At 42.6% G+C, this 27,749-nt stretch overlaps 1 protein-coding gene across 3 annotated transcripts in view; it reads left to right on the top strand.

Annotated features, from left to right (window-relative positions):
• dus2 (dihydrouridine synthase 2) overlaps positions 1-27,749 on the top strand; it is a 116,590-nt gene that overhangs the window by 60,888 nt on the left and 27,953 nt on the right. For all 3 annotated transcript variants that reach the window (XM_078544229.1, XM_078544230.1, XM_078544231.1), the window contains exons 8-12: positions 9,200-9,265; positions 15,473-15,543; positions 17,447-17,533; positions 20,389-20,557; positions 21,672-21,793. In XM_078544229.1, the coding sequence (XP_078400355.1) occupies positions 9,200-9,265; positions 15,473-15,543; positions 17,447-17,533; positions 20,389-20,557; positions 21,672-21,793 (515 nt within the window). The remainder of the gene's footprint in view (positions 1-9,199; positions 9,266-15,472; positions 15,544-17,446; positions 17,534-20,388; positions 20,558-21,671; positions 21,794-27,749) is intronic.

Raw genomic sequence — 27,749 nt, 5'->3', positions numbered from 1 at the left:
AAGGCAGAGGTGGATAGATTCTTGGTAAGCAAAGGGGTGATAGGTTATCGGGATAACAGGATGCAGATTTGAGGTTGCTATCAGGTCAGCCATGACCTTATTAAATGGTGGAGCAGGTTCAAGGGGCCAAATGACCTACTCCTCCTTGCTCGTATGTTCATATGTAAGCCAGGAGTATGATGGAATGCTCTCCACTTGCCTGGAAGAGTGCAGCTGCAACAACACTCAAGAAGCTTGATACCGTCCAGGACAAAGCAGCCTGCTTGATTGGCACCCCATCCACCAACTTCAACACCCACTTGTTCCACCACTGACACACACTGGCAGCATGTGCACCATCTACAAGATGCACTGCAGCAACTCACCAAGGCTTCTTCGACAGCATGTACCAAACCTGTGTCCTCTACCACCTGAAAGCACAAGGGCAGCAGATAGATGGGCATGCCACCACCTAGAAGTTCCCCTCCAAGTCACTCAGCATCCTGACTTGGAAATATGCCATCATTCCTTCAATGGGTCAAAATCCTGGAACTCCCTCCTTAACAGCACTGTGGGTGTGCCTACATCACATGGACTGCAGCGGTTTAAGAAGGCAGCTCATCACCACCTTCTCGAGGGCAATTAGGGTTGGGCAATAAATGCTGGCCTAGCCAATGATGCCTACATCCCAGGAAGAATTTTTAAAAATCATAGCAAAATACTGCAGATGTTGGAGAGCTGAAGTAAAAACAGAAAATGCTGGAAAAACTCAGCAGTCCGGGAGCATCTGTAAAGAGCAAAACAGAGTTAACATTTTCAGCCCAATATGACTTTTCTTTGGAGTAGGGGTTGAAGGTCATTACTCAGATTCACAAATGCTGCAGAGTGTTGTTCCATGAGGTTTGGTGCTGGGACCACTGTTGTTCAGTATTTACAGCAATGATTTGATCTCCAGAATTGAAAGCACAATTTCAAAATTTACAATTGACATGAAATTGTGCAGTTAGTTAATACACAGGACAAAATACTGGAAGACATTAATATAGTTGCTGAGTGGGCATGTAATTGGCAAATGAAATTCAATATAGATAAGTGTGAGGTGGTATATTTTGGTAGGAAGAATAAGGAGATCACACACTCCTTTTGAAAATAAGTGTCTCAATGTAGAGAGGAACAGAGGGATCTGGGCGGTACAGATACACAGATCATTAAAAGTAGCAATGCACATTAATAAACATAGAAAAAAGTACTAGGTTTCATTTCTAGTGGGATAGAATTGAAAAGCAGAGAAGCTATATTCAACTTATATTGATCCTTGGTTAGACCATACTTGGAGTCCTCTGAACAGTTCTGGTCCCCAAAATATAAAAAAGGACATAGAGATGCTGGAGAAGGCAGGTGTAGGAAAGATTTGTTGGAATATTAATGGAACTGAGAGATTATACTTGTAAGAGAAGATTGATTAGGCTGGGGCTATGCTCTCTAGCAAAGAAAAGACTGAGAGTGACCTGCTGAAAGTCTTTCAAGATTAGGAGAGGCTTGAGAGGGTAGATGTAGAGAAGGTGTTTCCACTGTGGGCGAGTCCAGAACGTGGAGTTATTAAACAGAAGGTAGTCACTAATAAATTCAGTGGGAAATTCAGGAGAAATTTCTCTACTCAGTGATTAGTTAGAATGAGGGACTCACTACCATCAGGACTAATTGAGGCATATAGAATAGATGCTTTGACAGGGATTTTAGATAACCACCTGAGTGAGAAAGGAATAGAAAGATATATTTATAGGGTTAGGTGATGAAATGTAGGAGGAGGTTTGTGTAAAGCGTGAACGCTGCATGGACCTATTAGGCCAAATGGCCTGTATCTGTACTAAAATTGTGATGGGTCTAGATAGATTGGAAAGAAAGGCCTTATTCCCTTGGGTTGAGGGCTCCCTAACCAGGGGCCAGAAGTTTAGGGTGAGAGGTCAGAGGTTTCAAGAGAAAATTTTTTCATCCAGAGATGCATTCATTGACCTTGACCACTCATGTGAGATCGTTATGCAAGTGCATCCAGGTCCATGGGGCTAGACTGCTGACATTGACCATGACGTCCATGAGCATTCTGAGAGTTTGTCAAGTCTCTCCTCCTGCACCAATCTTCCCAGTGCTGGGTCTGAGAATCTTGTAGCATATGCCCTCCCATGTTTTGGCATTAGTCAGTGCTTTTCTTGCTCAGAATGTGTTCCTCAACCACTTCCAGCACCCACTCCATTCAGAATAAACCTCCCCTTTCTGAGGGGTAAGCTGGCTTTAACTAGTGTAGTCTGGCTTTAAGCAGATTCCCTGCTGAGGCGGGCAGCCACTCAGTAGCACATTTCATACTGGGCTGCAAGCAGTTGTCATTTGGAAGCAACATGATTGGGTTGATTGTGCATTGCAGTCCCCACACCTGTTTTCAACTTATTTGCCCCCTTTGCAAATTTGTAATACTTTATAATATGATCATGTCCTGAATAACATCAGCTACTGGGCGAGACTGCATGTTGTTGTGGACTCATTTCAGTGGAGCTTGAGCATTGGATTTGCATGGGAGGTAATCTGGAGCTACCCAATCTCATAAAGCACTGCTTTATTACATGAGAATCATGATTTATTTTAGTTTAACTATATCTACGGCAAATATTTCCCATTCATTCATCCCCCCTGTGTTGATCGACCAACATTGGCTCCTGGTCCAGCAATACCTTGGTTTTAATATTCTCATCCTCATGTTCAAATCCCTCCATTGTCACACTCTTCTCTAGCTCTGTAACCTCTTCCAGCTCTACTGCCCTTATGAGAATTTGTGTTCCTCCAACTTTGGCCCCTCACGCATCCTCCACTTCCTTCACTCCACCAGTGGCAGCCATGCCTTCAGCTACCTTGGCTCTAAGTTCCGAATTTCCCTCCCTAATTCTCTCCGCCTTTGGAGTTCTTGCATTTCCTTTTAAAACTTCCTTAAACCCGTTAAGACCCGTTCTTTGCCCAAGCTAGTAGCCACATTTGGCACATTTTCCTGTATTAAAGGCACTCTGTAAATACAAGGGCCCAGATTTTCCAAGGAGTGGTAATCATCATCAGATTGCCGCTCTGCTTGAAAATTCCCCTGACTGCTCCGCATTTCTTCCGGGACCTTCTGAGACCAGCTTTTCCAAAAATGAAGAGCGCAGCGTCCATTGGGGAAACTCGGTCGAAGTGCAGTAGTGTCAGCAGAAGAAAGGACACATCCCTTTTTTATGGCACTAGCTGCCTTATGGTACATTTAAATGTCCAATCTTTGAATGTTAGTGAATGGGTGCGTGTATGAATGGGTGGGGTGGGTGGGTGAGGTAAGTGGGTGAGGTCAATAGGGTGAGTTAGGTGGATGAATGGGTGAGGTGGGTAAGTACATCGGAACTGTCCCAAGTCTCCAACTCTAGCTGAGAGTCAGAGATTTTTGCACGGGGTCCCAGAGAGCGGGATCATTACTTGGTTCAAACATTGCAGACAATTCCCATGTAGCTCGGTAAGTCAGGACTGCTGCAGGATCCCAATGTACATCTTCAGTCGTACATCCAGTCTCCGATGATCCAGCAATCTAGAGACCAGGAGGTTTGACCCAAGATGTTTAGTTTTCTCCTCTTTCCAATCATTTTTTTCCGAAAGACATTTTGATTTTGAGGTCAGCAGCAAAGCTGGCACTCACCGCTGACCTCAAAGAAAGCTGTCCACGCAGATTTAGCAATCTCTGTGATGTGGATTTCCCCTTTCCAACAGCATTTTGAATCTGAAACAAAGTCAAGGGGATACCTTGCATCCAGCAGCAGTGATGTCAGCAAATAGATAAGCCCCCAATCACACTGAGGTATTCTCACAGACAGGAAACCAGGAAATTAAAAGCACTTTTCAGAGCCAGTAAGGGTGGTTAGCAGTAATTGTGAAGTCAGTAACTCACTTACACCTCACACAAGAAGTTGTAACTTTTTTGGGTTTTTACAACAAGACTAATAGTGTAAGAGTGGAACTTCTCATCAATTCATAGATTTCCCATTGATTGCAGTCCAATGGTGCCTCAACAGTGCACCATCTAGTGAAGCATAGATTCAGTGACAGCATCTTCTGGATCTCTGCGTTATTCTGCACACGTACGGAGTCGAGGGCCAGAATATTACGCTCATTCGGGTCGGCATTGCACCCGTCGACAATTAAACGGCCAATTAAGGCCATTAAAGTCCCAGTTAAATGTTATTTTTTGCTTCCTGTCCAACCTTACGGTTGGCGGGCAGGCAAAAAGGCCAAGCGGCCTTTGCGCTTTTCAGGAAACCTCATCCACGGGCGGGATGAGGTTTCCAACAGCAATTAAAAATAAAATAAAAATTTTAACATTTCATTAAGAACATGTCCATGCTCATGTGACAGAGTCGCATGAGGGGATTTTTTTTTTTTACCATTTTGTAATTCTTTATTTTTCATTTTTTAAAATCCTCAGCTCCCTGAGGCAGTTCTGTGCCTTGGAGAGCTTTTCCTGCACGCTCACCCTCCTCCCCACTCCCTCCCCCCACACAGGCAGCGCTGCCGTACGTGTTTCATGCTGGGTGGGCCTTAATCCGGCCCCAATCGCGGGCAGCAGCCAGCTTCCCGACTGCCCCCACCAAGCCCGCCCAACATGGGCAAAAATCTGCCCTAGAAGTTACGAACAGTTTCAGTAGAGTAATGACGATGAACGCTGGTGGTAGTTTCACAGCTTTAAAAGAAAATGGTCTTTACTCATCTCTGATTTGAGTTAGCCCATATATCTTCAATATGCCAGACAACAATTCATGTGACAACGGCAATCTGTAACCTTCCATTGGCCATCATCTGCATACCACAGCTGTTGTTTAAAGTTATGTCTTTCATTTTATTATTTGGGGATGTTTTTAGCTGTTCCTGAATAATGTGTTAAAAATGATCAAATTTATCAATAATTCAGATCATGGAATGAAAGTGTTATGCATTCATGTATTATAGTGCTTGTTTTCTGCAGGATCAAGGCTCCGCATATTACCTGCGAAACTGTGCGATAGAATTGTGACTGAGAATTACGAAGTGATAAATGTTTATTGATATATAAATGTAATCCGAACTGCCGTTTGACACCAATTCAGCCGCAATGCATAACAAGCAGAACTTAGCTCTCAATGAATACAAATGAACCAATCAAAATGAAAATAGTCTTTGCTTTAAATCTAGTCCCTGTGCCGTCTGCTTTGTGAGTTCCATGGTTTCTTAACATTTAATATGCACCTCATAGCAGACCTGACTTGACAAGGTAGTTGAGACGAGGTGGCTGTGGATTTGCAGAGAAAGCTCTGGTTTTGTTGTTCTTTGATTTGACTTGGGGCTTGGAGCTGTGGATATTTTGATCTTGTTTAGTAAAAGATTGCTTGGCTCAGGCCCCTGCGATTCACTTTGGTGAAGAAGCAGCCTCTGTAGATTCTAATTGTTGCATTGTGTGGGAGGTTAATTCATCCTGAAGGTTATGCGGTCCTGCAACAAGATTTTTAGCTGTGTGCTTTGGCATGAATTTACACAGAAAGCTTATAGTCCTTCTCGACGTGCCAATCCATAAAAATCTTAGTTTGGGAAAATCCAGAATTAAATTGATTTTTTTTTTTGCAGAAGTATATAACTGTACTTAAAGGAATAGGGCATAAAATTGAGCTTGGCGGTGCCCATTATTTAGGTGTTATGAGTACCTCATGGAACCAAAATGATACATGTCTACGCATTTATGCCACAAATCATGCCAGATATCATTTTGCTGAAAGCATCAACAGTCAGTGGTGCCATTTTGGAGCTGAGTATTCTATCCAATACCCTCTCTTGCCCCTTCTCAACCTCACATAACTGAACACACACTAACCTCTGAATTCCTTAAATCGCCACCCCCTCCTTATCACTCCCTCACAAACAATTTTTTTTCTCACATTTCACTGCAATATTTAAACCAGGTATATTTTGACTCCCACCTCCCCAATCAGCACTATTTAAAGAGATCATCATCTAATTACACATTAGTTTCTGGTTGATTTCTTATGGCTTTTCTTCAAGCGTTTGGTGCTTTCCATAAAAGCAAAATACTGCAGATGCGGGAAATCTGAAACAAAAACAAAAATTGCTGGAAAAACTCTGCAGGTCTGACAGCATCTGTGGAGAGGAAGACAATTAACGTTTCAAGTCTGTATGACTCTTCATCAGAACTAAAGAGGAATAAGAAATGTGGTGAAATATAAGCTATTTAAGTGGGGTGGGACAGGTGGAGCTGGATAGAGGGCCAGAGATAGGTGGAGACAAAGGAGAGATTGCCAAAGATGCCATAAACAAAAGGTCAAAGGGGTGTTGACGTTGGTGATATCAGCTAAAGGATGTGCTAATGGTGACATTAAGGGTAGAAAGCAGGATGAGCAAGTGACAGATGGCCCTAGTGAGGGTGAGGTGGGGGGAAGGGATCGAAATAGGCTAAAAGGTGGAGCTCAAACAATGGATGGAAATAAATTTTAAAAATAATAATAGAAATAGATGGGAATAGAAAAATATATATAAAATATTTAATAATTATTACAAAAAAGGGGATCAAAAAGGGGGTGAGGATGGAGGAGAGAGTTCATGATCTGAAGTTGTTGAACTCAATGTTAAGTCCGGAAGGCTGTAAAGTGCCTAATCGGAAGATGAGGTGCTGTTTCTCCAGTTTGCGTTGAGCTTCACTGGAACATTGCAGCAGGCTAAGGATGGACATGTGGGCATGAGAGCAGGGTGGTGTGTTGAAATGGCAAGCGACAGGAAGGTCTGGGTCATGCTTGCGGACAGACCGAAGATGTTCCACAAAGCGGTCACCCGGTCTGCGTTTGGTCTCTCCAATGTAAAGTAGACCACATTGGGAGCAGCAAATGCAGTAGACTAAATTGAGGGAAGTGCAAGTGAAATGCTGCTTTACTTGAAAGGAGTGTTTGAGCCCTTGGACGGTGAGGAGAGGGGAAGTAAACGGGCAGGTGTTGCACCTTCTGCGGTTGCATGGAAAGGTGCCATGGGAGGGGGTTGAGGTGTAGGGGGTGATGGAGGAGTGGACCAGGGTGTCCCGGAGAGAACGGTCCGTACGGAATGCCGAAGTGGGGGTGAAGGGAAGATGTGTTTGGTGGTGGCATCATGCTGAAGTTGGCAGAAGTGGCGGAGGATGATCCTTTGAATGCGAAGCCTGGTGGGGTGAGGACAAGGGGGACCCTATCATGGTTCTGGGAAGAAGAGAAAGGTGTGAGGGCGGATGCACAGGAGATGGGCCGGACACGCTTGAGGGCCCTGTCAACCACCATAGGTGGAAAACCTCGGTTAAGGAAGACATGTCTGAAGAACTGTTTTGGAAAGTGGCATCATCGGAATGGATGCAACGGAGGCGAAGGAACTGAGAGAATGGGATGGAGTCCTTACAGGAAGCAGGGTGTGAGGAGCTGTCGTCGAGGTAGCTGTGGGAGTCGGTGGGCTTGTAATGAATATTGGTGGAGAGTCTATCACCAGAAATTGAGACAGAAAGGTCAGGGAAGTGTCAGTGATGGACCATGTGAAAATGAAGGAGGGGTGGAAATTGGAAGCAAAGTTAATAAATTTTTCCAGGTCTAGACGAGAGCATGAAGCAGCACTGAAGCAGTCATCAATGTACCGGAGAAAGACTGAAACAAGGAATGTTCCACATACCCCATAAAGAGACAGGCATAACTGGGGCCCATGTGGGTACCCATAGCCACACCTTTTATTTGGGGGAAGTGAGACGAGGTTAAGGAGAAATTGTTCAGTGAGAGAACAAGTTCAGCCAGACGGAGGATCCATAGTTCTTTGAGGTTGCAAAGGTTTTCAGCGAGTGATGTGGCAGATGCTGAAGGAGTTTTTTGCTGACTTCAAGGCTTCTGCACAAAGCACTTGTCCCAGTCATGGGTACAGTAGTTGGCATTCCCCATGGAATACATCATGACTGGGAGAATGAACAGAGGGCACTTGGAGCTGCTGAGGCCGTGGATGTTAGCAATAAATCTTCTTTGATAAAGGCTCAGCTGCGATACAGTTTCATAGTGGACAAATAATTCAGAGGCCTGGACTAATGAACTGAAGGCATAGGTTCAAATCCACAGACAGCTGGAGCATGTAGTTTCAATTTATTAAATAAATTTGAGATGAAATACTATGATCAGTAATAGTTACTGAAACGACTGGATTGTCAGCAAAACTCATCTGGTTCACTAATATCATTGAGGGAAGGAAATCTGTCATCCTTATCCGGCCAGGCCTACATGTGACTCCAAACCCAAAGCAATGTGGTTGACTCCTAACTGCTGTCTGAAATTGCCTAGCAAGACACTCAGTTGTGTAGAAAAAGGCGGTGGTCCCAAGAGCAATTAGAGGTGAGAAATAAATGCTGGCCTTGCTGTGACACCCACATCCCATGAATAAATAAAAAAGAGTGTGTGTGAATGATTGGGAGAAGTGAATTAAGGAGATCAGAGGCCAGTGATGCAGTTGCTGGAATATGACATTTTGAAGATGCATTCACTGACCTTGACCGCTCATGTGACGTCACTGAACTCCCTGTGGCACTACATCCAGGTCCTCGTGGGTAGACCTTGGCATTGATCTCCACAGCAATCTGTTCCCACTACCTTTTGGCCTTGTGTGTGGAGAGCCTCTTGCGGATACCGGATAGGCACCTGTCCACCTGCTCCACCAAGATCTCCAGTGTAGCATTGAAAGCCTTGGAGATCGCACGCTCTCCCATGCTGTACCACTCTTCGTTGTTTCCAGATCAAATTCACTTCTGGCACGACTGCCAGCACCTGCTCCAGCCACAATACACCTTTCCTTTAAGCAATGCGCTTTAACTTTTGGCAGTGGAAGCTAACTTTCAGTGGGTGCTAGAAAGTTATGATTTTGGTCCCCCTGCTGATGCAGTCAATGTACAGCAGTGGTTAGTCCTGGATGCATTCAGCAATCACAGTAATCAGCAGGTAACACACAGCCTGAGTGCTGCCTGTATTTCAATCAATGTGGACGGGTCCATTGTGCATGGCTATTCTCATCCATTGTCAAGGGCTATTCAATTTAGTCTCCATAGAGTCTAGAGCAGATCAAGATTTGATGTAACTTCTTTTCATAATCATATTCAACTAATTTTGCTTGTGTTTTTGTCCTACCATTTCAGATCCTTTCCACCTTGGTCAAAGGAATCTCAAAGCCAGTGACCTGCAAAATTCGAATTTTACCATCTGTAAGCATCTAGGTGTTTTTTCTTCTTCTTCCTAAAAGCCTATAATAACTTTCAAATTCATAATCTGTCTTTATTGCTTTCGCTATTAATAGAAAAGGTACAGTAATGTGGTCATTACTGGTCTGGTAACCCAGAGCCCCTGAGTAACAATCCAGAGAATGTTAACGTGAATTCAAATCCTACTAAACAATTAAATTTTTCTTTTACATTTGGAAATAAAAAGCTGGAATCAGTAAAATGACCATGAAGCTGTTAGAGTGGTCTGAAAGTCCAACTGGTTCACTAATGTCCTTTTGGCAAGGAAATGTGCCACACTTGGTCTGGCCAGAAAGTGACTCCAGACCCACATCAATGTGGTTGACTTTTGAACTGTCTTCTGAAGCAGCCTAGCAAACCACTGCACTGCAGTGCTTCAGGAAGATGGCCAACCACCAGCTTCTCGAATGCAAAAACAAATGGGGAATAGATGTTGATCTTGCCGCTCGCACCTACATCCCAAGAATGCAAAAGACTAAAGCCATCCGTTCAAGTCAAGCATCGTATCTCTCAGAAACGCCACAAATGCTTTGAGGTGCAGTGATCTCTTAATGCCAAGTATATCCAAATGAAGTTTTGTTCTGTGTTTATAATCAGGAATAACAGCTACAGCTGATTTTCTGCATTATATTTTAATAATATAAACTATTAAACAGCATATGAAGGTGAGGCTGCTGATAAATTGTTAGGTGCCGTGTGGAGCAACAATTTCAAACATCAGTTCCACTTGTCAGCCTTCCTTTTGTTTTAACAATAACAACTTACATAGTGCCTTTTATGTAGTAAAATATCCCAAGGCACGTCACAGAAGTATTATAAAGCACAATTGAGCACTGATGCACATAAGGAGAGATTAAGACAGGTCACTAAAAGTTGGTCAAAGAAGTAAGTTTTAAGGAGCATCTTAAATGAGGAGAGAGAGGAAGAGAAGCTGAGAGGTGTAGAGATGATATAGCAGAGCTTAGGGCCTGGGTGTCTAAAGGCATAGCCACCAATAGCAGAGCACTTAAGATTGGGAATGCTCAAAAGGCCAGAACTAGAGGAATGCAGAGATTTCAGAGGATTGTAGGGCTGGAGTAGGTTACAGAGATAGGGAGAGATGAGTCCATGGAGGGATTTGAAAACAAGGATGAGAATTTTAAAACTCGGATGATGCCAGGGCCACTGTAGATCAGCGAGCACAGTAGTGATGGTTGAAAAACCGTGCTGCAAGTTAAGACACGGGCAACAGAATAGTGAATGAGCTCGAGTTTATGGAGGGTGGGAGATGGGAGGTTGGCCAGGCGAGCATTGATGGTGCCAATGACCTCAGGTGCAGACGTAAAAAAGGCCTGGATAAGAGTTTCAGTAGCAGATGAGCTGAGGCAGCAGCGGAGTTGTGTGATGTTACAGATGGAGGCAATCTTGGTAATGGAGTGGATATGAGGTTGGAAGCTCATCTTGTGGTCAAAAACAGCAGCAAGGTTGCAAATAGTCTGGTTCAGCCTCAGATAGTTGCTAGGGGGAGGGATGGAGTCAGTGGCTTGGGAACAGAGTCTGTTGGGTCAGGTGGGAGTTGGGGTGGGTGGCATGATGATGACTTTGCTATTCCCTATAGTTATTAACTGGACAATCCTATTTTCTTCCTGATAGTCAGGCATTGTTCAGTCATCTAATTACTTCCCTTCGGTCCAGTGACTGACAGCTGATCTTGTGAAATTCTTACATCCTGAATCAACTAGTTTTGTAAGATCTGGTATGTCCTAAGAGTGAGTGGAGAGCAGCAGAATAATGGAAAGAAGTTCTTGAGAATTCTTGAGGGGCAATCATGGTGGATTCGAACTGGTAACTTATGCAGTCCTCTGCTTCTTTTTCTTTTTCCCTGATGAATGCAGTGTAGATCTAAATCTTCTGTGAGCCTCTAGACTTGATATTTTTTCCTGTGCCTTACTTGCCATCCTGCATCCTGTGTAAACTCCCAACGTCTAACACTAGTGCTCTGTATCTTGTACCACAATGAGTCCTGATTGCCCATCCACAATGCTAACCTACCTAAACTTCCCAAAGCATTGAATTTAAAATCACACCACTTTTCCTTGCCTTCAAATCTCTCTCTATCCTCACCCTGTCTCTTGTAATCTCTTCCAACCCTGTATCCCATCCTGCAAACTTTGATCCTCTAACCCTGGCCCTTTGTGCATCCTGCCTTCTGTTTGTCCCACCACCTTCGGCTTCCTCAACCCTGCAGCCTGAAAAAACTTTTACTAAGTCCTTTGTATTTCTATTTCTTGATATTTGTTGGCATCACAAAAGTAGGAGGTTTGGCAGAGAGTGAGGAACATTGTTGTATAAAAAAAACTACAGGAAAACATAGGAAAGTAGGATGGGCAGACAGATGATGGATACAGTTTAATGTAAATAAATGTGAGGTGATAAGTTGCGGAAGAAAAACCAAGGCTTGTGAGAGTACATTTCATTTGAAGCACTATAGGGAGTGGATGAACAGGTAGATTACAGTAGATTAACAGCAGTTTGGATTTGACAAGTAGGGGCATAAAGAATTAATGAATTTGTACAAAGCAGTCTTTCGGCCACAATTGTAGGACTATGTGTTGTTTTGGACGCCCCAGTATTGAAAGGATGTTAAAGTCATAGAGAACATCCAGCATAGATTCACCAACGTAGGAAACTACAGTTGTGAGGAGAAACTTGAGATGCTGGAACTATTTCTGTGGAACAGGTAATGTCAACATGAGATTTAATGAGGCCTTTCAAAGTTTAAAGGGTTTGATAGACTGAATAAGAGATGTCTATTTGCTTTATGTGGAGAGTCAGGGACAATTATCATCAAGTTTAAAATTTTCATCAAGTGAGTGAGGAGAGGGTCTAGGAGAATTTCTTCTCGTGGAGGCTTGTTAGAGCATAGAATATGTTGTCATGGGTGATACTGAGTGGTTCAGACAGATAAAATTTGGTTAAATATTATCAGGGGAAGAAACAGGGCTGTGCGAGGAGTGTGGAGATTGCAATTATTTTTGGATTGTCCGAGCAAGGACCTGCCTCGGTCATGACCTCCTGTGCTGAAAGCTGCTAAGGTTTTCCATCGTAAAACTTTTTTTGAACCCATCTTTTCAACCAAGTTTTGATCGCTCCTCTTTAATCGCTTTCTTCATGCAACTATTGTCCATTTGCGAAGCACCATGGGACACTTTAAACTTCGAAGTTCCTATAAGTGCAGATTGTTACAAGTAATTAATTATTTTGAGAAACTCCCACAGCTGCTCTGAATATTATTTTTGTTCAAAATCCAGAAACTGCTTTTGGATATGCCCCCTGGGTATTGTGAGCATTGAATCATCTACACTTTTCTCTGTGGTACTATAACCATGAAGGAATGCTATTTCCAAGATACCAGTATGGTCAACTTCATGAAGATAAAAGCAAAAAACTGCGGATGCTGGAAATCCAAAACAAAAACAAAAGTACCTGGAAAAACTCAGCAGGTCTGGCAGCATCTGCGGAGAGGAACACAGTTAACATTTCAAGTCCGAATGACCCTTCAACAGAACTAAGTAAAAATAGAAGAGAGGTGAAATATAAGCTGGTTTAAGGGGGTGGGTGGGACAAGTAGAGCTGGATAAAGGGCCAGTGATTGGTGGAGATAACCAAAAGATGTCACAGACAAAAGGAAAAGAGGTGTTGAAGGTGGACGTCCAATCTCTCTACACCTCCATCCCCCACCGGGATGGTCTGATGGCTCTCAGCTTCTTCCTCGAACAGAGGCCCGAACAATCCCCATCCACCACTACTCTCCTCCGTCTGGCTGAACTTGTTCTCACACTGAACAATTTCTCCTTTAACTCCTCTCACTTCCTCCAAATAAAAGGTGTGGCTATGGGTACCCACATGGGCCCCAGCTATGCCTGTCTCTTTATGGGGTATGAGGAACATTCCTTGTTCCAGCCCTACTCAGGCCCCCTCCCACAACTCTTTCTCCGGTACATCGATGATTACTTCAGTGCTGCTTCATGCTCTCGTCTGGACCTGGAAAAATTTATTAATTTTGCTTCCAATTTCCACCCCTCCATCATTTTCACATGGTCTATCTCTGACACTTCCCTTCCCTTCCTAGACCTCTCTGTCTCAATTTCTGGTGATAGACTGTCCACCAATATCCATTACAAGCCTACCGACTCCCACAGCTACCTCGACTACAGCTCCTCTCACCCCGCTTCCTGTAAGGACTCCATCCCATTCTCTCAGTTCCTTCGCCTCCGTCGCATCTGTTCTGATGATGCCACTTTCAAAAACAGTTCCTCTGACATGTCTTCCTTCTTCCTTAACCGAGGTTTTTCACCCATGGTGGTTGACAGGGCCCTCAACTGTGTCCGGCCCATCTCCCACGCATCCGCCCTCACACCTTCCTCTCCCTCCCAGAAACATGTTAGGAGTCCCCCTTGTCCTCACTTATCACCCCACCAGCCTCCGCATTCAAGGGATCATCCTCCGCCATTTCCGCCAACTCCAGCATGATGATGATGCCACCACCAAACACATCTTCCCTTCACCCCCCCTGGCGGCATTCCACAGGGATCGTTCCCTCCGGGACACCCTGGTCCACTCCTCCATCACCCCCTACACCTCAACCCCCTCCCACCGTACCTTCCCATGCAACCGCAGAAGGTGCAACACCTGCCCCTTTAATTCCCCTCTCCTCACCGTCCAAGGGCCCAAACACTCCTTTCAAGTGAAGCAGCATTTCACTTGCACTTCCCTCAATTTAGTCTACTGCATTCGTTGCTCCCAATGCGGTTTCCTCTACATTGGAGAGACCAAACGCAGACTGGGTGACCGCTTTGCAGAACACCTTTGGTCTGTCCGCAAGCATTACCCAGACCTCCCTGTTGCTTGCCCTTTCAACACTCCACCCTGCTCTCATTCCCACATGTCCGTCCTTGGCTTGCTGCATTGTTCCAGTGAAGCTCAACGCAAACTGGAGGAAAAGCACCTCATCTTCCAACTAGGCACTTTACAGCCTTCCGGTCTGAATATTGAGTTCAACAATTTTAGATCATGAACTCTCTCCTCCATCCCCACTTCCTTTCCGATCCCCCCCTTTTTTTTTCCAATAATTTATATAGCTTTTTCTTTTCCCACCTATTTCCATTATTTTTAAATGTATTTCCATCCATTGTTTTATCTCTACCTTTTAGCCTTTTTCGATCCCTTCACCCCACCCCACCCCCACTAGGGCTATCTGTACCTTGCTTGTCCTGCTTTCTACCCTTAATTAGCACATTCCTTAGATAATATCACCACCTTCAACACCTCTTTGTCCTTTTGTCTGTGACATCTTTTGGTTATCTCCACCTATCACTTGCCCTTTATCCAGCTCTACTTGTCCCACCCCCCCTTAAACCAGCTTATATTTCACCTCTCTTCTATTTTTACTTAGTTCTGTTGAAGAGCTATTCGCAGTCGAAACGTTAACTGTGTTCCTCTCTGCAGATGCTGCCAGACCTGCTGAGTTTTTCCAGGTATTTTTGTTTCTGTTTTGTGATCAACTTCATTGTTCAAACTGTAATTATCTCACAAGTTTTGCACTTGCACCTTCCTTAGCCATCAGTTCATAGCACCCTCGCCTTTGAATCAGAGGGTTGTGGGTTCATGTCCCACTCCCGGAAACCAAGAACTGTGATTGTACTCGAAAGAGTTGCAATCTGTGACTGTTGATAACTCGAAAGAGTTTCCTTAGCCATGCCAGAAAATAAATTGGCAATGATCGCAGCAGAAATCTTGTAATCAGACATTACTCCCAAGCTTTTCTCACCCGCCATTTTCTAACAAATTACTGAAAGCTTTTCTTTTAAATCAGTAAATATTGTCCTCATCATGGAACAGCTTAGGAATGGTCCAAGGAAGCTGAGCCTACTAGTATGGTGCAAAAGAAGCTCTCTTCAGCCATCTCCCATTATTAGTTCGGTCACCTCCATAATCCCGCTAAGCAAAGTCAGCAGTAGTTATTTGGTCCAAGTAAGCAAAACGTTGTGTGAAGTTCTTTTTCCTTTGGGTTGACGTTTAAAAATGGTGACACTCATTGTTTAAAGTGTTACTCATCAAATTAACGGGTGGAAGATAAAACTGATGCTCGCCTCTTCACCTCATGATTTGTTTTAATACTTTTAATTGCAGCTGGAAGACACCATTAACCTTGTAAAACGCATCGAAAGTACAGGAGTTGCAGCCGTGGCAGTGCACGGGAGGTAAAAGTGATGTCTAGATATTCTCATTTGGTTGCTGGTTTCATTTGTATACCCTGAGTTACAGGAGCATTTAGGCGAGTGAAGCAGACAGCATTATCTGGTTCCTCTAAGAAAGTGAAGGAGATAGATTATACTATTGTCTCCTCATTTTCAGTACTTGCATTTAGCTCACCCCGATTAAAATCCTGGAGCTTTGAGCCAGATTACTAGTCGGCATGTATTAACAATATCCCACACTTCAGTGCCATTTTAGCCTTACTCCGATTCCATAAGGGAACCAGATTTGGGAAATGGAAAATAAATGAAGCTGGTGTGAGATGAGGTTTCCTGAACCTTTTATTAAATAAATAAATAAATGTTCGTTAATTTAAAAACATGTCCCAACTCATTGGACACAGTCAGATGAGGGGACATGTTTAAATAAATGTTTTAATCATTTATTCAATCCTTTTAATGTCCATTCAATCTCCCTAAGGCAGCTCCGTGCCTCAGGGAGATTGCTGCACTCTTTTGCGCACATGTGCGCAAGAGTGCTGGCCCCGACTCTCCCCCCCCACCCGCACAGGTACGCTGAGCGTTACCAGCCGCGTATTACGCTGGGCCGGCCTTAATTGGCTCCCGCCCAGCCTGCCCCCCCCCCGTAGGAAAAATCCTGGCCCAGTACTTTTCAGACTTCTAGATTGGGAAAATTATTATTACTTGCATCAGCCTTTTTTTGCTATTGTGAGGCCAGAATTCAGAACCAGATTTGCTTCCCCTACACTTTGGCCCATGGTGTCAGTGCTGGCTCTTTACTGAAGCAATCTAAACTAATCCCACTTTCCTGCTCCCCATGCCCTTGTCTTCTACTTTGAATGTTTATACACTTTTCACTTAATCAATGCAATTGTCTCTCCTATAATCATTCTCTGTGGCACAGCATTCCATCCTCCAGCAACGCTATGTAAAGAAATTTCTCTTGAACTCTCTGCTTTCACGTCTAGTTGTCATGTTCATGACCTCCTGACCAGTCTTTCCCTATTCAGCCAATCACTAACCCTTTAGAATTTTAAACACCTTTGTCAAACCACCTCTTGGCCTTCTGTGCTCCAGTGGAAGATTTCTTTTTCATTTATTCCCAGGATATGGGTAATGCTGGCAAGGCCATATTTATAGATCATCGCTCATTGTCCTGAGAAAGAGGCGAATCTTCTTGCACCTGTGCAGCCTTATTGGTGGCCTAGTGGCGATGAAGGAATGGTGATATATGGCCAAGTCAGGATGGTCTGTGACTCGGAAGGGAACTTGGAGGTGATGATATTCAAATAATGTACCTTGCAATGCCTCAGTTGGTTACATAGTAGCAACTTGGTCAGTTTTAAATGATATGCAGGATTCATAGTCTGCACACCAGCAGATTGCAATGTATTTTTAGTTCCCTGATGGCTTTAATAGGTAATGATGCTCCTTCCTGCATCACTGCACCTTCAGTAACAACAACGGCTTGTATTTATTTAGTGCCTTTAATGTTTAAAAAAAAGTCCCAAGACACTTCACAGGAGCATCACCAAGCAAAATTTGACACTGAGCCACATCGGTTATATAATGACAGGTGATAACAAAAGGCAGGTTTTAAGGAGCATTTAAAAAATGATGGGGAGGCAGATAGATTTAATAAGGAAATTCCAGAGCTTCAGGCCTAGGCACCTGAAGGCACGTCGCCAGTGGTGGAATGACGAAAATCAGGAATGCACAGAGGACCAAATTGGAGGAATGTGGGAGAGAAGTGACAGCCGGAGTTACAGAAGAGGAATTTAGGACAGTGGTTCCTATTGCTTCAGATCTCTATAACAATGAATATGTGTAAAACAATTTGCTCTTTTCTGTAACCTCAGTGCAATGTCCTCATGTGTCTTTTCCACAGGAGAAAAGAGGAAAGGCCGCAACATCCTGTGCACTGCGATGTAATTAAAGCAATCTCTGAAGCTGTATCTATCCCAGTAATAGCAAAGTAAGTAAAAATAAAACAGTCGAGTTGTACAAAGTTAGACCCGTCGACACTACAGGACTAGTTTTAACTTACAGAACACTGACACTGGCAGTAATGGAACAACCAGCCATTTACATTCCACTCCAATAGAAAGGTAAATTGGGCAGGTACATAACTCAATTAAATATATTGGAAATTAGTAGCATAACTATTTTGCAATTCACTAAAGTATTCATTAGTAATTGTAAAATGGAAGCAAAAACACTTTGTCTGTTTTGCATGATTAATTGCAAGGTTGCAGATCTCTTTCCACAGGCTATAATCTATATATTTGAATCTAATAAGCATTCAGCTGTATGCAGCAAACACTTTAAGGCCAAGTTGACTAGTGCCAATTGCCAAGAAAAAGCTAGAGATGGCAATCTGAAATCTTGTCTATCTTTCTATATATATATATATATATATTTCTATAATTAAATAATAAACTTTTGCAATAAATGTTATATAAACTATCCTGTAGAATTTGATTGTACCCTGTCCCCTTGTGAATTGGATATCATAGTGCAGAAGTTGCCCCTCTACACTACAACACCACCCACTATGTAGCCTACAGTAATATTGACAAACTAAACAAGGTGATTCGGAAAACCTGTAGCTTCGGCTGGTTTCAGGAATGTGTGTTGCTGGGAGGTCCGTGCTGGCATGCTTGTCAATAAACCTCATCTTTCCCATTTTAACAGCCTATTTAAAGACAGCTTTGCATGTATCTTAACATGATTAAACATTAATTGTTTTAGTGTCTGTTTGGAATTGACTCCTTTTCTGCCTTATGTACAGGCACTATTATCATGGTCAATAAGTTGAATTGGAGAAACTTTTTTTACCCTCACACTCTGATAAAAGTACTGCAGTTTTATTTGACTCTTTGCTTAACTCCTGGGTAATGAATTTTCTTTCATCCTCTTTAAAAATTAGTTTTTGCATATTCTCAGCATTATACAGCACCAAGAAGAATTATTGTAGTTTCTAAACTCATTGAAAGTTAGAGCTGGCACTTAACCCATATAATGGCATTATAATTGTTGATACAATACCAATCAATCTCATTTTCGTAACACCTTTTCCTTTTTGTTACTCTTTCTCGCTCTTAAACCAATCTTTCTTTCCCTGTCATTATTTATCTTTCTGCATCTAATTTGGCTCTAATTTACCCTCCTTCCCCATTGCTCCCCTGTTTCATTCTCAGTCCTTAAATCTAATTCCTTAAGGAGATGGACTCTTATTCCCGTCATTCAGCAGAGTCCTGGGTGTCATGTTAACAGTTAACACTGGAGGCAACTTACCAAGGCCAAAAACCTTTGAGCAGGAAAAAACTCTTACTGATGAGGCACACCTCGAGATGCCCTGTTGTAGCAAGGTTTAGGACAATTAGTGCATCTTCATACCGACGTTAATAAAGTTCAACATGGACTTTTTCATGGTTATTTGTTTTCTATTTGCAGTGTTACACAAACCCAATGGAAAATGAGAAAGTATTCAAATAATGTGAATAACTAAACAACCTTCCCTTTTATGAAAAAGTAAATTTTAGATAATATATATTTTATTGCACCACTATTGAAACCTACAACCAGAGCCTCTGTTCTTTTGAAGCAAGCCTCTTAAAATGAGAGCTTCAATGAGCTTTGGCATTTTATCTTTCATTTCATCTGATGGTCAAAAATTCCAGCCTGTGCTTTGAGGACTGTGAGAAGTGAAAGGAGAATGGGATTTGTGTTTGGTTTTAAAGAAAGTCCTTTCCATTCCTCTGCTGGTTCTCAAGTTCTGTAGCCTTATAAAGAATATACGTTGTATAGTCTCAGGAATCTGAAGTTGCTTCATCTTTGCAGTATATTACATTTGCTTTCACTATAATTTTCAAAAATGCAAGGCACCCAGTCAGATCATAACACCAGCATTTCATGCCATTCAACTTATCCAGTGACTAGCTGTAAAATAATATCCTGGCTGGATCTATTTTTAGCTCCTTTCTTCCCATGCCACTGAAATGTGGAGCTGATTTTTAATTAATCTCAGAGGAATTGTCCTCATTGATTATGTGTCACCATACATATAAATGTTTCTACCTAAAGATTTTCAGAAGCTCTATTGTCAACTGCATAAGAATATGCTGCTAATGCAACCAATTCGAATAGTTCTCACCTAAATTACCTCATGAAGGGTTCTCAAATTGCCGGCTGAAAGCTCTGAATGCTGTTTCACGTGGCTGTGACAAGTATTATTTCCTTTGTTATATATTTGCTATGCTTTTACAGATTTCTTTGATGCTAAATTTCCTGTCCTGAAAGGAACAACTTACACTTGGTATATGTGCTCACAAGCAACAATCACCTTGCTCTATCCTGTCCATGTAACTATCCTTCTTCTACATCAGGGGAATGATCAAATATTAAATAGAAACACACAACCCTGCCATCTACAAGTCCAGGTTACAAAGGCCAATTATGGTGCTACAATGAAGTGCTGGGTGAGGCTGGATAACTTGACACAGACCAAGGATTAAATTCATTGTACTATTATTGTTTACATAATTTCAAGAACTTCATACGTCTATGTAGCCGGAAAATATAGTTCAATCAATTCAAAGAATTACACATAATTTAAAATGGAGCTCTATAAATATCTGCGGATATTCCAGTCAGGAATGGGTGGTTTGTCCAGGAAATCAACATCATGTTGCCTCAGTTCCAAAATGTTGCATTGGTCAAGTGGTCTTTTTGGTTTGTTTTGCTGCATTATATGTTGTGTGTGAGTTAGAATTTAATGCGCTATATCACTGCAGTTGTGACTTACATTCAGTTTACTGTCCACCTCAGTGGAGGATCTCAGGAGATTATCAAAGAACATGCAGGCATTGAAGAATTTCGCCAGGTAACAGATGCTTCTTCAGTAATGGTGGCCCGTGCAGCCATGTGGAATCCTTCCATCTTCAGAAAAGAAGGACTGTTACCAGCAGACACCGTTTTAAAGGAATATCTCACATACGTGAGTATTTTTAGTTGTCCCTGCCTTGCAGGCAATTTAACATATTTGATGCTAACTGTAGAAAGAAGTAATGCATAAGGAAAATTCTGGAGAACATGTACTCATAATAGATATTGTCACAATTTATCTGCTTCCCATTTGGATTATTTCCAATTGTTAATAATTTGATATTCAGTGGATCTCAAGGAAGCCATGTGACTCCATAAACAAGTAGCAGGGTGAGGGGAAGACTTGCTAAGATTTTCCAAGAACAATAGGGTTAAAGGTAATTTCTTTTCCCTGATAAATTTATTATCCAACTCTTTATGTCTCAGTCCGTATAGCTCTGTTGAAAATGTACACTGAAACAAAATTGGCCATGAAGCCATCGATCAAAGTAAGGTGGAAAGAGTGCATGAAACCACCCATTTGTCCACAAAAGGTTAACCCATTGTCAGTCAAAGGTGTCTGCACTCTGCAGAATAATTGAACCGCGATAAACATGTAAAAGGCTCAGCATAATTTCCGTTGACAGACTGTGCCTCTTGTCAAAAATATCTTAAATCATTGGTAGAAGTTTTCCTAAAATGAGTATCTAAAGCAGAAAATGCTATATTTTGTAAGCCTGTCCCTATTTGAAATATTTATAACTGAATGGCCAATCATCATCTATACACCATTCCTTCTATCAACATTCATACTCTGCTGAGTTTTGTTAACATGACTGTTACTTATAGAGGCCAACAGAAATAGGGTGAAAGGATAGAAATTTATTCCATCCTTTTAAAAAAACAGTGTTTCCAGTGGCTCAATGGTCTGTAGATCCTTGGGACAGGAGTCCAAGTTTTAATCCAAGCCCTGCCCACCATACAAATTAGGTTGACTCATGGAAAGCAGCATTGACACCAAAATAATAGGATCCGTAAAAGGAGGGAAAAGTTGGTCCTATTATTTTAGCTAAACTGCCTTGAACTCAAATGCTTTAAAATTAATATAACTATAATCTATATAAACATTAATAATAATTTTACGGAATTCGAGCCACACTACAAAACAGTGGATAAGGTTTTGTAAAGCAGCATGTAATCTATTAGAGGAGGATTGGTGTAATTATATTCTTGTTTTTATTCTCTAGGCAATTAGATATGACAGCCATTACTCAAATACTAAATACTGTCTATGCCAAATGTTGAGAGAGAAACTGGAATCTGCTCAAGGGAAAAAATTGCATGCTGCACAATCGAATGAAGAGATCTGGTAAGCATTTCATTTAGTGTTTAGTTCAAGGAGTAAACATTATATCTGTGATAACTAAGAGTGTTTTGTTCATATAGAAACCAGAAACCTCTAGAAAACCAAGGTAGTCTTCATTTGGTTTCTTTTTGAGTCCTGGTTTCTGTGCCTGGATCATTAGGAGCAGGAATAGGCCATTCAGCCCATTGAGGCTACTCTGCCATTCAGTTAGATAATGGCTGATCTCTACTTCACTTCCTTTTGTCCACCTTTGTTCCATGCCCTCACCTAATAAAAATCCAACAACCTCAGTCTTGAAAGCACCAATTGATCTGGCATTCATAGCCTTTTGAGTGAGGAGAGGTCCGGGTTTCTACTACCCTTTGTGGAAAAATGCTTTCTGATTTCACTTTTGAATGATCTAACTCTAATTTTGAAACGATAGCCTCTTGTTCATGATTTCCCCCATAACTATGCAACTGCAGGGATTTCTGGCTTCACTAAACCAAGCAATTGTGCAAGAAGCCTCTGAGCAGACTTCAAATGCTTTCCCCGGTCTATGTCAAGCTCCAACTCCATTGCGTCCCTTTGTTTGAGAAGTAGCTCATTCCATTGTAGGATTTGCTGTTTCACTAAAATGTAATCAATTTTTTAAATTTTAAAACTCAATGAACAGAACTCTCAGTTGAAAGTCTTGTTAGGATAGCAGCCAATTTGACATTGGAAGACAACACAGTATGCACATCATTCAAATGCTGCTCAACCAAGCAGTACTGGCATCTGTATGCCTTTGAGATGTATGCAGGTCGAGTATCCTTTATCCGTGCATCCAAAAACTGAATGTCTGTGACCCGAGCTGACATGAACCTTACTGACTCGTCTAGTTGTTTGCCTTACCTTGTGCCCAGCTGTTGTGACCCAAACCCTATCATGGCAACTAAATTCAACCAAGAAAATGCTGCTCTTCGGGAAAATAATGATACCTGCTGCAAATGGAATCTGCAAGCCTTTGGAGGCACAAGTATAAGTGTCAAGTCCAAAACAAAAACAAAAATACCTGGAAAAACTCAGCAGGTCTGGCAGCATCGGTGAAGAGGAGCACAGTTGACGTTTCAAGTCCTCATGACCCTTCAACAGAACTAAGTAAAAATAGAAAAGGGGTGAAATATAAGCTGGTTTATGGTGGGGGGTGGTTGGGACAAGAAGAGCTAGGTAGAGGGCCAGTGATAGGTGGAGATAACCAAAAGATGTCACAGACAAAAGGACAAAGAAGTGTTGAAGGTGGTGATATTATCTAAAGGAATGTGCTAATTAAGGGTAGAAAGCAAGACAAGCAAGGTACAGATAGCCCTGGTGGGATGGGGTGAAGGAATCTAAAAAGGCTAAAAGTTAGAGATAAAACAATGGATGGAAATACATTTAAAAATAATGGAAATAGGTGGGAAAAGAAAAATCTATATAAATTATTGGAAAAAATAAAAAGGAGGGGGAAAAAACAGAAAGAGGGTGGGGCTGGAGGAGAGAGTTCATGATCTAAAATTGTTGAACTCAATATTCAGTCTGGAAGGCTGTAAAGTGCCTAGTCGGAAGATGAGGTGCTGTTCCTCCAGTTTGCGTTGAGCTTCACTGGAACAATGCAGCAAGCCAAGGACGGAGATGTGGGCATGAGAGCAGGGTGGAGTGTTGAAATGGCAAGCAACAGGGAGGTCTGGGTAATGCTTGCGGACAGACCAAAGGTGTTCTGCAAAGCGGTCACCCAGTCTACGTTTGGTCTCTCCAATGTAGAGGAAACCGCATTGGGAGCAACAAATGCAGTAGACTAAGTTGAGGGAAGTGCAAGTGAAATGCTGCTTCACTTGAAAAGAGTGTTTGGGCCCTTGGACGGTGAGGAGAGGGGAAGTGAAGGGGCAGGTGTTGCATCTTCTGTGGTTGCATGGGATGGGGTTGAGGAGTAGGGGGTGATGGAGGAGTGGACCAGGGTGTCATGGAGGGAACGATCCCTACGGATGCCGCCAGGGGGGGTGAAGGGAAGATGTGTTTGGTGGTGGCATCATGCCGGAGTTAGTGGAAATGGTGTCAACTGTGCTTCCCTTCACCGATGCTGCCAGACCTGCTGAGTTTTTCCAGATATTTTTGTTTTTGTTTTGGATTTCCAGCATCCGTAGTTCTTTGCTTTTATCTAAGTGCCAAGTCCAGTCTGCCAGAGGCTGCTTTCCCTGGCTTCACAAACTGTTTAACATACCACGGATGGAAAGAAAACCTTTTCTCCAATTCCTCATTACCGGCTAGGTTTCCACAAGTCTCTACTTATTCATCCTAACTAAACCCAATGCCGTAGGGTATATCACATCCGAAAATATGCAAATACTAAAACGCAGTTGACCCCAGAGGTTTCAGATAAAGGATATTTGACCTGTAGTTCAGTCCATCTTTAACCATGAATTGACTAGGAAATGTAATCCAAATGCGTCAAGGACTCTTTTATTCCGTTTGTTGATGGTACATTGAATTCCTGGGACACTTGCTTGCTGACTTCTCACCAAATTAATCTAAACCTGAAGCATTTCATTGAACCATATATGATACAACTGCATAAAGCAGATAATGTGACTTTGGTTGAACTCTTTCATGTTCCCACAATTGTATAGCTGAAGAATAGAGAATAATGAATTAACTGTAACTGTAACAAGAAATTGCAAACAAGCAATTGGATTCACCAGAATGGCTGAATCAGATAAGAGGGAATTTAACTCAGTAATCAATTTGTGCAATTGTAATGTTACTGTCATTACCCATTGGAATATTTGCTTAATTATTTTGACGGTGCTCTTTGATTTTTAAAGCCTAAAGTTCCCTCCAAGTACAAAGTTATTTTATCTGTTTTAATAAATTTGCTGATTAATTACCCAACGATACTGCTAAGGCATTGTAATAGTAATACCAAGCTTGGGTTTTGCCATGTCGAAATTTGCTTCACTCAACCTTGCCATACATCTTTTGGGTAATAACTGTCCCATTATCAGCACATCACTCTGTTCAGTGCGTCCAAAACACTGCAGAATGCTGAACTAATTGACCTTTGGTTGGACCAGGAAGCAACTACAAATTGTAATGTCACACATGCCTTTCTCAATTGTGTTATCATGCTGTGAATTATTTGGCCCTGCTTGCAGGTCAAGCTGACACCAAAACAGGGCTAAAATTGCTAAAGAAACTAAAAGAAAAATTGCAAATGTTGGAAGTTGAAATTCAAAACAGAAAAATCTGCAAGTGAATGCAAAGCCTGTCAACTTCTGTAAAAGGAAAGCACAGGTTGACGTCTTGGATATAACAAGATCCTTCCTCAGAGCTGACTATAATTGCAATTCACTGCATTTTTGCATGATTGCCCTTTCAACGTTAAGAGACAGCTAGACCCAAATTAAGCATAAATTGCCAGCAGGCCATTATCACTGACAATCCTGGATGTCCTTTCATTGTAGTTGGGTAAACTTTTACCTCTACAATAGCTTTAAACTCTGAATTGTCTGAGCTCGCATATAATTATCTAACAGATTGAACCATTCTAATTTTGTACAAGTCAAACCATTCAGTGTTTCATCCAAGTTTACGAATGCCCTCCTGATCTGTAGTTGCATTTAATATTGCTATAACTCCCACTGATATTGTTCCCTATGTTTCATTGCACTCACAATTATTTAATAACATTTTTGTATTCAGCTCTGAATGGCATGTAAGTAAACATTCTGTGCTTTCAAACAGCCCCAGGAAATTATAGTTACAAGTTACAGTAAGCTCAGAAATTGAAAACACAAAGGAATTAGCCTTACAAGGCATTGAATTAATCAGTATTGACTAATTCACAATCTGTTGTGCTAACTGCAAAATCAGTTTATATTTGAGGCTTGGTGGGGTCATGGCAATGGGCATGGGGAGTAGTCTTGTACTGGTAGCGGACATTTCTATATTGATGAACTAAGCTTGCCACCTAATGGCACAGATACAGAATTGCAATGTCGGTTGGTTTTGAGAGTGGAGCAGTCCTTTTGCTTGCCTAATACAGATTTCAAGTCTCACTTTACTTCATAATCATAATATTATTTAGATATATATCTTACGGATGTTGGAGCTGTGTACACTTTACAGGGTAGCGTAGAGGCAGAATCTGGATGAGAGACAGCAGCAAGGGCACTATCGTGGCAGTGGTGGGAGGACGAATGCATCCATCCTGAGAGAGGGCAGCAGGTTCATTCTCCTTGGAGCCACTGCCACTCCCCCTGGGCAGCACCCCAGCAATCCTAGTGATCTGCTGAAAGGCAGATTGCTCTGGCATCCAAAACCATGATGGCAGCAGCCTTTGCCTGGGAAGATCACCACTTGTAATTTCCCCTCTAAACCACACACCGTCTTCACTTGGAGCTATATCACCGTTCTTTCACTGTTGTTGGGTCAAAATCCTGGAACTCCCTTCCTAATAGCACTGTGTGTGTTCCTACAAGAAGGCAGCTCACCACCATCTTCTCAAGGGCAATTAGGGGATGGGCGATAAATGCTGGCCTAGCAAGCAATGTCTACATCCCATGATATTGGGCAGCTCCTGCTTGTGCTGCAATGAAATTTGAGATATTGGCCATCGGAAGCTGCATTGTGATTGGGTCCACAAGTATTCTCATGGAGTTGGCCACTACTTCCATGCTGGCAAGGATGAAGCCCAAATTCTGCCCAAAACCATCTGTCAAGTTGGTGCTAGACTCTTCCATATTCCTGGGCAGTGATTGCAGGCTTTCTGGCAGGCTTTCCAACGCACTAAGCATTGGCGTGTGCTTGGGCTTCAGCCTTTTTCTGTATGCTGTCCCATCAATGTCCTCACCTGACTCATCTGTGAGCATCCTCACCCTCCAGGGGGCTGGCATATGTGCTACCCTTTTACCCCTGCCCTGCCCTGTCAGCCAGCCAGTCAGTCAGTCCAGCCGAGGTGGTGCAGTCCGAAGTCTGATGACCTTCTTTCAACCTGGAAAGATCTCAGCGCAAAAAAAGGTCATGGCCACAGCCACTGGCAGCGCTGTCCTCACCCTGCTTTGTGGCTGCAGGTCTGCCTGCAACAGGTGTCAGATTTCAGTGAGCACCTCCTTAGTGAAACAGGGACAATACACTGTTCCTTACTGAGGTTGAGTTAAGAAAATTGCTCCCTGAAGACCCTAGGTGAATAAGGTCTCCTGTTGAGACCCCTTCTCCACCCCCCCCCCCCCCCCCCCCAACTCCTCATCCCTCTGAGGGCAGTTTATCCTGCTCTGTGTTGCCTTTGCTCAATCTCTCTGATGTGCGGCAGGCCAAGGAGAACGGTAACTGCAGCACAAATAACTGGGGGTAAGTGGTCTGAGCAGAATCTTTGAAGTCAGAACTAAGGCCTTCACCACATGCAATACCCCACTCCCTGTTGACTCCACCAACTTTAATTAAAGAGTATAAACCACCAAACAAACTCCACAACAATCGGTAAAAATCAGTCACCAACTTACCTGGCAGGGGTTGATGATCCCTTTAAATAGCACTGGTGGGGAGATCCTTCCTGCTGCTGAATGCATGCTCAGCTGTGCAAGGTTAAGAGAAGGTGTTAGCCGGAGTGATGAGATCAAAAAACGCACCGCTCCAGACAAATCAGTGTTGCATTCTGACTGACGTCACAATCTGCCTGCTCTACATTCTAATTCCCACTCAAATGCCATTTTGTTCATTGCACTGAAAATATGGGTGCTAAGGAGCCAACTTTTGCAGTCAGCTAGGTCTGTGGAAGTAGCTGTGCTTCTGCCTAGGATATGTGTATCTTTAGTTCTGTAAAAACAGAAGAAGACAGTACAGTTGGGTGAGAGCTACAAATACTCACTCTTCAACACCATGGGCTGAATTTTGCGCTTGACAGGCGGGCGGGCAGCTGATTGCCGCCACTGAAACGGGCCACGCCGCCATTTTGCGCAGGTGG

Source organism: Cetorhinus maximus, chromosome 6 (assembly GCF_964194155.1).
Source record: "Cetorhinus maximus chromosome 6, sCetMax3.hap1.1, whole genome shotgun sequence".
Lineage (NCBI taxonomy): Eukaryota > Metazoa > Chordata > Chondrichthyes > Lamniformes > Cetorhinidae > Cetorhinus > Cetorhinus maximus.
The sequence above is the reverse complement of the archived record's forward strand: the minus strand, read 5'-3'. Positions and strand labels throughout refer to the sequence as shown.